Genomic DNA, 12,044 nt, shown 5'->3' on the forward strand with positions numbered 1-12,044 from the left:
AAAAAAAACACATCATAGTAAAACCAATACCTTCTCAGCTTCGCATCGAAGCTAAAATGCTGCACAGAATGACTAACGACACAATTATCGATAGGCCTTATCGCTAAATCTTATAGTTATACGAAATACTACAAAAGACAAATAATAAAAAATATGCTTTTAATATAGTTAAAAACTGTAAAAATATTTGGTGAATTATAACTTTTAATTAATGTTGGACTAGTTAATTTTTTTTAACTCCTGTAACTAAGTTAATTAAAACAGTCCTGCACAGTGGGGTCGCGGCATAGTCAGGACAAGTGCTGAGACAAAAAAAAACGCTTTGATGAGTACCTGTTAAAATCATAATTTATATAATTGTAATTTTACAATTTTTAAAATTTCACTAGAATATAAAATGCTAGTTAATATATTTTGAACTTACTTTAAAAAAAAATGTTTTTACCATAATTTACTTATTTAACGAAAAATACCGAAAATATACGTTATTTATTTGTTAAATGCACGAAAGAGTAATTAAATTAACTTATTGACTTGTTTATACTTATATTTGATAGTTATATACAATAATTGAATTTCATTGTACATTTCTCTATAAAATTTAGACTTTATATTGGAGAAACTAAAGAATGATGGTAATGTTTACTAATTAATAAAAAAAAACTTAACTGAAATATTAATTAACATAGCATCAACATAATCATCGTCCTTATGGCAAAACTGTCTATCTAAACATATTGAGATTTAATTTATTTTCGAGAAATATTAATGTAACATAATATTAACATACATTTAGAGCGGATTTCAATTAAAGATATTCTATTTTTTCTTGATATAATAAAATATTAAAAATTCTCTTTATATTGTTAATAACACAAAGAGGATGTTTTATTATCTACTGAAAATTTTGGGAAATCGTATTATGCGATTTTGCACAGGACGATGGTTAATGATTAATTGTAAAATAATTAAATTGGTGTATGAATCATATATGATAATTTAATATAAATAAATATTTTTAAGCTCATAAAAATTAATTCATTGTAATGCAATAAAATACTCATTATTTAATAAAACATTTTTTTAGTAAACTTAACAATATAATATAACACATATAATATATATATTGTATAAATCTTATGATATAATATTAAATAAAAATCATATTTTAAATAATAATTATTTAATTAAGTACTAAATGTACATCAGTAAAATATTACTTCATTTTTAATCAGTTTCATTTAGTCTGAATTCATTTGTGGAATTTATGGAAAGTATTATGAAGAATCAAGAAAAAGGTAAGAAAAAAATGTATCAAATTTTTGACATGAGTAGACATGGTATTTGAACTTGCTTTAGAGATTATTTATTATCAAAAGTTTTAAATTCTACATTTTATCTGTTTTATATATACGTAGAATTATAATTTTGAAACATTTCAACTTTCATGTTACTATTACTACCATTTAATTAAAAAAATATAATGTCATAAATAAAATAATATTTTCGAAAGGTAATATAGAAAAGTTTTACATTATTAATACAAAAAATGCTGATGTAATTTGGAATGATTTTTTCTAGCACATAAACAAAAATTTCTTAGATTAAATTTTTTGCTCTTTACAAATAAGTGCAAACATAATTTTTTGGTACTTATAAATATGTTACTATATATGATATAATATGTTACTAACTAATTTAAAATTAGAAGATGTATTTATTTCCTACACAAATGTAAAATAATTAAAATAAGAATTGTGTGAGAGAGAAAATGTCTTCAATTAAATTTTATTTCAAAATAATTTTTTTATAAAGCACCTTAAAGTAGGAGTCAGAGTGAAATTTCAGTTAAAAATAAAATGTAAATAGATTATACTTTTAATAGAATCAAACAATATAATATATTATAATATCTTATATTATAAGATTTTTATAAAAATAGTGTTATTAAATAACGGTTCCTTATAACAAATACACAGAAAAGTTTTTATTTTTTACAATTAAAATTCAACTATCCTGTATTGATTTATTTGATATTTTTATCATTACTGCACAATGTCCTTTATACAGAGTTTTTAGTTAGTAAGGATGTTATAAATGTTACAAACAAAAAGAACAATAGAACAATCAGTTTCTATATATATACAAAGTATTTATGAACAAAACAAATTTTCTAAAAGGTTGATAACTAACACTGACAAATGCACTGCAAAAATTTGGTTTGCAAAAATCGCATAATAGATTTTTGTCCTCAAGATCTCTTTTGCACAATGTCCTTCATATACAGTTATTATAAGTATACCAATTGTTTTAAAAGATTGATAACTGACAATAATGTAATCATTATTACTTAATATTACATTTCAGGCGATCCGAAACGTTACTTAGTTCCACCAAGTGAGTAATTTAAATGATTAGAATTACTGATTCAGTTACTAAAATACTTCCCAACAGGTGGACATTATAAGAATCATTTAAAATTTTGATGCACAGCTAATTTTGAGCAATTTCTTTCGTTCAATTACAGGTGTTCTCGGTTTTCATAACTTAAATTCATTTTAGTAGATTTTTTTTACATGATGTAAAAAAAATATTAATATTAGGAGTAAATGAAATCATTAACTTTTATACAGATATGGAATTGTGTCATAATAAATCTGTTATACAATTTTTCAAGTTCGATAAATCTTTAGTTGTTCGATAACTATACGAGTTATTTTAATGAATAAGTAATTAAGTTTCAGTTTACCTTCTTCATCAATACTTTGTTTGTAATATTTTCAGGCAATGACATAACTGGTGTAACACTTCAAGAACAAACAATTCACGATTATCTCTGTGCATATTATAGTAAGAATATATTTTATGAATTGATTTTTTCATTTTTACAAAAATTTAATGTATCATTGAAGGAAGTAAAATTATTTTAAATAACAAATTTAAATTATGTTTCACTACTAGTTATTTTTTATGGATACATGTTAAAAAAATAAATGTCTCACTTTAAAATGAACATTCCTCTAATTTAATTTAAAATTTGACATAATATAGACATTTTACTCATAGTATTAAAGATTTAATACATAAATAATAAATACTTAACACATATTTTTATGAAATTGTTTATAAATATTAACAGTGTTGTAGTATATTTTATTTTTATTACCTTATAATTGGTTTTAATTGCTTGAAATCCAAAAAGTCAATNTAGTATATTTTATTTTTATTACCTTATAATTGGTTTTAATTGCTTGAAATCCAAAAAGTCAATATTTTCTAACTAGTAAAAATTGATTTCAGTAAATAATGGATTAACAATGGTAAAACCTGAGGTCTGGATTAATAATAACAGTAAGTTTTATCTATTGAATTTCAAAAATGACTTCTCGTGTTGAAATTATTTAGGTTCTTTATAGCATTGATAAATCTACAAAAATACACAATGTACAAATTCGATAAAAAAATATATACACTGTATGTATTTTTTTATAATAAAACAGCTGTTATTTACAATGTTTTGACAAATTTAATAACTTTTTATCCAGCGATTTGCGTTACTTTTTTTAAAAATAATTTTTACAATTTTGAATTTTATTAAAAGTTTATTTTTATTATTTGTCTGATAAAAAAATGAAATTTTTAAAAGTATTTGCCAGAAATTAATTGCTATATAGTGACTACTTAAAACTGTGGTGAGATTTTAACAATGAAGATACTCCAATAAATAATTAAATTATTATAGGCACTGAAGTTTAATTTGACGTAAAACTTATTTAGGCAGATCTTAAGGGTAACTACTACAGTTATCTAAAATAGCCAAATTATAAAACGTAATTTAACTAAGGAAAGACTAAAGAACCACTATTTTTTTAGCTTCGATGCGAAGCTGAGAAGGTATTAATTTTACTATGATGTGTTTTTTTTTTTATTTTTTTTTTTGTGTCTGTGAACGCTCAATCTCAGCTCTCGCTGGACCGATTTTGATGAACAATATGTCAAAAGATCACAAATCGTATCTAGTCGAAGACATTACCCTCAAAAATTGAAAAAAATTCCCTCGTTCCCCGTAAACGGGGGAAATCCCCCAAAAAATTACAAATTTAAAAATCGCTAATTTTCGATATTTTTTCAATTTTTTTTACTTAAAATTGCCATAACTTTTTTAAAAATGACCGAATCAATATAATTTTTTTTTTTATAGATACCTTAAATATTTACCTATCATTTTATATATTTTTGTGAACATTTGACCCTTTAACAGCCCAAAGGATGGGGTTTCAAAATGGTAACTTTTTTACAAAAAATTAACTTTTTCAACTTAACTTTTGAAAATGTTCCGGAAAGACTGACAATTTTATATATACCTTAAATTAAAGCTAATGTAATATACTTTAATTTGAAAAAAAAAAATTTGACCTCTGGACTTGTCTTCATGGTGAAAATGACTACCGTATGCAAAAATATGCTATTTTTGTGAAAAAATTCTTGATATTATATTTTACATTTTTTAACATTATGTTGCTATAACTTTTTAAAAAATGCATGAATCAACTTTATTCTTTAATGATAAATACTTTATATATACTTCTTTCATTCGACATACTTTTTTTTAAAATCGGACCATTTCCCTTTATACAGGGGGGGTGCAAACCTTTTAAAATGCGTATAGAAAGTAGAACTTTTTCAACTTAACTTTTGAAAATGTTCCGGAAAGACTGACACTTTTATATATATCTTAAATTAAAGCTTATGTAATATACTTTAATTTGAAAAAAAAAAATTTGACCTCTGGACTTGTCTTCGTGGTGAAAACGGACATCAAAGTTAAAGAAAAACGTACGATTTCCGTGAAAAAAATCTCGATTTTATATGTTATATTATTTAATTTATATTTTATATAACTTTTGGAAAAATGTATGGATCAATATTATTATTTTTTTATAATAAATATTTATATACTCCTTTCATCTACACGCTTTTTTTGTAAATCGGATCATACCCCTTTAACAAGGGGGGTCAAAACTTTAATCATGCGTATTGTTACTATGATATTTTCAATTTAATTTTTGAAAGTATTCCGGAAATACTGACACTTTTAAATATATCTTAAATTAAAGCTTATATAATATACTTTAATTTGAAAAAAAAAAATTTGACCTCTGGATTTGTCTTCATGGTGAAAATGACTACCGTATGCAAAAATATGCTATTTTTGTGAAAAAATTCTTGATATTATATTTTACATTTTTTAACATTATGTTGCTATAACTTTTTAAAAAATGCATGAATCAACTTTATTCTTTAATGATAAATACTTTATATATACTTCTTTCATTCGACATACTTTTTTTTAAAATCGGACCATTTCCCTTTATACAGGGGGGGTGCAAACCTTTTAAAATGCGTATAGAAAGTAGAACTTTTTCAACTTAACTTTTGAAAATGTTCCGGAAAGACTGACACTTTTATATATATCTTAAATTAAAGCTTATGTAATATACTTTAATTTGAAAAAAAAAAATTTGACCTCTGGACTTGTCTTCGTGGTGAAAACGGACATCAAAGTTAAAGAAAAACGTACGATTTCCGTGAAAAAAATCTCGATTTTATATGTTATATTATTTAATTTATATTTTATATAACTTTTGGAAAAATGTATGGATCTATATTATTATTTTTTTATAATAAATATTGATATACCCCTTTCATCTGGCACGCTTTTTTTGTAAATCGGATCATACCCCTTTAACAAGGGGGGTCAAAACTTTAAACATGCGTATTGTTACTACGATATTTTCAATTTAATTTTTGAAAGTATTCCGGAAATACTGACACTTTTAAATATATCTTAAATTAAAGCTTATGTAATATACTTTAATGTGAAAAAAAAAAATTTGACCTCTGGATTTGTCTTCATGGTAAAAATGACTACCGTATGCAAAAATATGCTATTTTTGTGTTAAAATTCTGGGTTTTGTATTTTATTTTATTTTAAAATACCTGACAAGGGGAGTACAGATTTTCATAAATATTATATAAATTAAAATTGATATAGTATAGATAGTTAAACTTATTTAAATATGTTTGTTTCTTTTAAGTCGAGAAAAATAACTTTGAAATTTGAACTAGCTTAAATAGCCAATTTTTCAACCGCCGGAAGCAACGTACGGTTGCCGAGTTGGTAAAATTTATGTTTTACACGCTTGGGGTACGAGGTTCCAACCCGCATATGGCAATGAATTTTTTGCATTTTTTCTTAATTCTTTTTAAGTTAGTATAAATTTTAACTCGTTTGATTTTTATCACATTTAGATTCAATAACTTCAATAAAGATCAAGGATCCCATCACTTTAGTCGCCCCTTGCAAGAAGAAATTTCTTATTCGTATTAAAATTATTTTACTATATTTTAAGTTTTCGCTTCGATGCAAAGCCGAGAAGATATTTTTTTGTGACTATCATTTATTTTCTCTGCTCTAACTTGACCTACTTTTTTCAACAATACGTCAAATTACTACAATTCGTATCTAGTTGAAGATATTACTCTCAAAAATTGAAAAAAAAATTCTAATTTATCAATTAAACAGTTAGTTATTACATCGTCTCCATAAAGACAATTAAAATCATTAATTTCTAATGTTTTCAAAATATTTATTAACGAATGAAGTTTGATATGATAGGTTTCAACTACAAAATTAAATCATTTTACTTTGTAATTTAATAATTTTATTACTCTGTTTGTGTGTGCTACTATTAGACTATAATATTCAAATTTTTTTCTAACGTGTTGCTATATAAATCATTTCTAAAAAAAATGATTGTTTTTTCTCCTGAATTAACAATTGATTTTTACAAATATAATCAAATTTTATAATAAACTCAATTGAGTAAATCTTTTTAACAACTTTGTTTTGATTGGTACATTTAGTTAAAGTAAATCATTAAAATTAATTAAGTTCTCAATATTTCAATTATAGAATCTTTTCAACAAACAACAAAAGTTCCTAGGAAATTATTACTATTACTTCTATTTAAGTTATCTATTACCATAAAAATGCAAAAAAATATTGAGCTTTTCTGATAAATTTACAATAAATAGTAATTATAAAACTTTCTGACTGCATATTGATCTTAACGATACAATTTTTTTAATTGTCATAAAATTTTCTATTTAATTATGTCAATGTCAAACTTACCAATTGAGCTAAAAGTTATGGTAAAATAAATTTTTTTTTTTTTTTATAAACATTTACAACAATCAACTTTAAACGATTAACAAAATTGGTTAAATATGTCATTTTCCTTATTTTTAACTTATTAATAATCAAATTAATATTAAATATTATATCAAATCAGTATTAATTTAAAACAATTTTTTTTGTTCTTAATTATTTTTTTTTATATGTAAAAACTATTTTTTAATAATATTAAAACTTAGAAGTTATAGAAAAAGTCTAATTGCACATTTTAAAACATCGCGAAAAGTTGATTTAGAATAGTATATTTTTGTTTCTGATGGAAGTTCCTTGTAGTCCAGTGTATAAAACTTATAACTTTGTTAATTGTTATAACTTTATCAAAAATGACCAAATCAGTATATTTTTTTTTATTTAGATGCATGTCTTTATCTATCATTTGGTTTTTTTTATAAATCTAACCCTTTACCTGCCCACAAGAGGGATTCAAAATATTAACTTTTTTTTTTTTAGTTAAAGTAAATCATTAAAATTAATTCAGTTCTGGATATTTCAATAGTAGAATCTTTTTAAATATCAAAAATTACTTAGAAATGATTACTATGATTTCTATTTAAGTGTTCTATTACGATAAAAATGCAAAAAATAATGAGTTTTTCTGATAAATTTACAATAAATAATAATTATAAAACTTTCTGACTGCATATTAATCTTAAAAATAACATTGTTTTAATTCTCATAAAATTTTCTATTTAATGATTCATTCTAGTCAACGAAGGAGTAATTTTGCAGAATAGCAGAAAAAATTCCCAACAAACTTTTTTTTTTTTTGTTTTAATTAGGCAATTGGTGGATTATTCCAAAAGCAACATCAACTCTTATTTCTTTAATTATATCATGATTAGTAGTTCTTTGATTTTAAAATATAATATTTGAATATATACTAATTATAATTATTAAATTTAGTATGAAATTGATATTTAATATTGTAATTTAAACGGAGAAATTATAAAAATAATAAAGAAGTTATATTTTGCTTTACTTTTACGTGTATAAAAATTTAAAGGGCTTGATACAATAATTTTCAATAAAAACTGTTTGTTACTATAAAAAAATGCACTGGACTACAAGGAACTTTCATCAGAAGCAAAAATATACTTTTCTAAATCAACTTTTCGCGTTGTTTTCAAATCTGCAAGTAGACTATTTCTATCACTTCTAATTTTTTATATTATTACTAATTATATATATAAAATAATAATTAAAAGAAAAAAAAATTTGTTTTCAAATTATTACTGATTTGATTTTTAATATGTTAAAAATAATCAGTCCAAATTTTCAATTTTAACCTATTTTTTTGGTTCTTTAAAGTTGATGAAAAATTTTTGATAAAGATTTATGAAAGTTTATAGTAAAATAAATTGAATATATTACCATAACTTTTAGCTCAATTACAAGTTTAAAATTGACATCTAGGCCAGTCAACAAAGGAAAAATTGCGGAAAAAATTTTGTTTTTTTAAAAGTTGAATTAAAATATGTATAATGACATACTAATAGTCCTCAAGATTGGAATTGAGCTTTTTTTTTAAATCCTCGCAAAAGTTCAAAAATATGAGCTTTCTTAATTTTCTCAAAAAAAAATATTTAACTTACAAAAAAAAGTTTCGCACAAAAGTTGTTTAAAAGACAATTATAAATAAAAATATAATCTTATATTTTTTCATTTAAACAAATATTTTTCGAGTTACATTACATTTAATATGAGTAATAAAATTTATATTCCATTTTTTTCATTTTACGGTTACTTTTTATCATGTTATACTTACATTAGACACAATGTTATAAATGCATATGTGTGTATGTGTGAGTTTATTTATTTATTGTATCATTAAAGTGTAGTGTATATTGAGATACAACCGATAGAGTAGGTAATTGATTTGACGCTATATTATTTAAACCCAACTAAACGCTAAATTGTACATTCCGAAATAACAATCATATTATGTCAATTGCCACCGGAATATCTGGTAATATTTTTCTTTTTCTTTGCCTTAATCCCAACTACTTGGGGTCGGGCACCCTTATCCTAAGATTCCACTTGACACGATCTCCCACATCTTCTACGCTCACATCAGCTGTCCTCAAATCGCATTCAATAGCATCCCTCCATCTCTTTTTTGGTCTTCCTCTATCTCTTCTTCCTTCAACATTCATTTCTATAACTGTTCTTACAGCTTTCGATTCTTCTTTCCTCATACCATGACTAAACAATCTAAGTCTATTTTCTGTCATCTTATCCACGATTGACGCAACACCTATACTTCCTCTTATATGCTCGTTCCTTATCCTATCTTCTCTAGTCACTCCACTCATCCAACTAAGCATTCTCATCTCTGCTACACTTATTCTCTGCTCTACTTTCTTATCAACCGCCCAACACTATTAACCATACATCATAGCTGGCCTCACAATTTCATACTAAATTTAAAAACTATAATTAGTATTTATTCATATATTATATTTTAAAATCAAAGAACTACTAATCAGGATATAATTAAAGAAATAAGAGTTCATGTTGCTTTTAAAATATTTCACCAATTTCTCTAAAGGAAACACTATCTACAGATTTGCATCGAAGCGTTTCTTATGATAGTGATTTTAATCACTGTCAGATATCATCTATACTTGTCCCATCTATGCCTCGTCCACACTGTGCCTCGACCCCACTGTGCTACCGTTTTTTTAATTATACGTTTTAGTAAATTAATTATCATTATATTTAAGATTAAAAACCTTTATTTGACTTTTTTATGTATAGATTCAGAAACATCTTTACTCAAAGAATATGAAAAACGGTATGAATTGATGAAAGAACTCTACAATATTTCAGATGAAACAATCCAAGGATTAAGACATATCAGATTAATAAATCCTGATTGCATACTGGTATTAGAAAATAATAAAACTTTTGAGTGTATTATTCAATAGATAAATAAACTAAATCGATAATAACATAACTAAATTTTGCCATGTTACATTATTTTTTATCAATCCTTTAAATTATCTACTTATCGAAACCTTATATTTATGAATTGAAAAAAAGTTATACTAAAGTGTTACTAAACTTATTTGTTGAGAAAATGATAGTTATCAACGTTACAGATGTTAACCATGGTACGTACTCGGACCGGTTCATATTATCAACGCATGATTCCGCACTACATCATTAGTGTGGTTATCTGTACTATCGACCGATCAGCTGTTACACACGTACACACCACTCACGCACATAGATACATAGTATAGTAAAAAAAATAAAGTATAGTATTGAATAGTGGAATAGTCATCTATTGGTAAAAATTGTATACTTTTAAATTGACTGCACTAAATGCAGCAAATTGTAAAACAAATTTTTAGTTCTTTGGTCATCATAGTGTTGTTAATGGAAATCGTGCTTAATTTGAGTAGTTTACTTGTTTTTACACTAATCCTAATTTTCTTTAAGCTACTAAAGAGACATTTATTGTGGTTTAATGCTACTAATTAGCCAATGTATTTTAATCAATTACGATAGTAAAAAAATTGTTTGTTACCAAAATTGTAGTTCCTTAAGTATATTTATTATTGTCGTGGTCTGTGTTTTTTAGTTTCGCAGCTATGCGACTTGTGAGTACTATTAATGATTTTTTGTATTTCCTCTTGTAGTTTAGTAAAGTTATTATTGATTGTGATTTATTGAACAGATTAGTTATTACAAGTTTTATAAATTTATTATTTATTTCATTGTTGACATTGGGCCAATGCACAACGGTCATAAAGAACTTGAGGATATAAAACAGTTATCATCGTATGGGTATTTGTTGTTTTATGTTGTAAGTAAATTATTAAATTATTAAACGATTTTTATTTTGTGTTATCTGTTCAATGTCAATTTTAATAATAATTACTAGCTACTCATTTTTGTCTATAGAATCAATTTTAGTCACATCATCTTGTTTATACTATTATCATAAAATTTGTCTTTTAGGAATTAATTATATAATTTTACAACATTGTTCCTATTTTTGGAGTTACTTTTTTACATATTGTTTATTCCTATAATTATTTTTAAAGCAGTGAGTTGAGAATTAAACATTATTGGAAGAGTTATACTTATTTATTATTGATTTATTGAAGTTGTAGAGTTTATTTTTGTTGTTACATATTTTTTTGAGTTTATATTTTTATTATTTTTGATAAGTTAAATTTACACTCTTGTTTTACGATAATTAAAAATATTAATACACTTAATTCAAGTTTAATTTAGATTAATTAATTTAAGAGTTCTAAACACACAAAACAAAAACACATTTACACATTTCTTCACAACATAAATCACTGGTTATGTGCAGGCGTAAATAGTGACTCTATTTACACGGCATAGCACAACACAGTCTGATCGGTTTTAAGTGATTTTAGCCGATTGAGTATGCATTATAATATTTAGTGCTCCTGTCTTCAACAATGACTATAAAATTAAGGGTCTTCAAGATTTTTTTGAATATTCATTTTGTTTCATTTTATTTCATTCATTTTATTGAATATTTTTTTAATAAACATCTATCGATATGTATATTTATTTTAGCTACGATGCGAAACTTAGAAGGTATTAATTTTACCATGGTGTCTTTTTTTCTAGAAATTACCATAATTTTTATGTAAAAATTACTATTTAAAATAAAATATTTTAATACATAGCACTACCATAACTATTTGAAAAATTAACAATTTAAAATAATTCTATTAGCTTCGATGCGAAGCTAAGAAGGTATTGGTTTTACTAAGATGTGTTTTTTTTTTTTTTTTGT

The 12,044-nt window shown here is 24.0% G+C and overlaps 2 protein-coding genes across 23 annotated transcripts in view; both read left to right on the forward strand.

Annotated features, from left to right (window-relative positions):
* The window catches only part of LOC126896169 (uncharacterized), a 180,822-nt gene extending 170,603 nt beyond the window's left edge, over positions 1–10,219 (forward strand). For 5 of the 22 annotated variants that reach the window (XM_050668721.1, XM_050668723.1, XM_050668722.1 and 2 more), the window contains 6 exons: positions 606–635; positions 1,236–1,298; positions 2,368–2,397; positions 2,785–2,850; positions 3,301–3,351; positions 10,016–10,219. In XM_050668721.1, coding sequence (XP_050524678.1) covers positions 606–635; positions 1,236–1,298; positions 2,368–2,397; positions 2,785–2,850; positions 3,301–3,351; positions 10,016–10,185 — 410 coding nt within the window. In that variant the 3' untranslated portion in view covers positions 10,186–10,219. The remainder of the gene's footprint in view (positions 1–605; positions 636–1,235; positions 1,299–2,367; positions 2,398–2,784; positions 2,851–3,300; positions 3,352–10,015) is intronic. The other 17 variants (XM_050668731.1, XM_050668725.1, XM_050668728.1 and 14 more) reach the window with 5 other exon arrangements.
* Positions 10,220–10,231: 12 nt separating this feature from the next.
* The window catches only part of LOC126896167 (uncharacterized), a 38,969-nt gene continuing 37,156 nt past the window's right edge, over positions 10,232–12,044 (forward strand). Inside the window, exons 1-2 of the mRNA XM_050668701.1 lie at positions 10,232–10,863; positions 10,941–11,069. Of these exons, the coding sequence (XP_050524658.1) occupies positions 10,855–10,863; positions 10,941–11,069 (138 nt within the window). The 5' untranslated portion in view covers positions 10,232–10,854. The remainder of the gene's footprint in view (positions 10,864–10,940; positions 11,070–12,044) is intronic.

Source organism: Daktulosphaira vitifoliae, unplaced genomic scaffold, assembly GCF_025091365.1.
Source record: "Daktulosphaira vitifoliae isolate Bord-2020 unplaced genomic scaffold, ASM2509136v1 Scaffold_1, whole genome shotgun sequence".
NCBI classification, from domain to species: Eukaryota; Metazoa; Arthropoda; class Insecta; order Hemiptera; family Phylloxeridae; genus Daktulosphaira; species Daktulosphaira vitifoliae.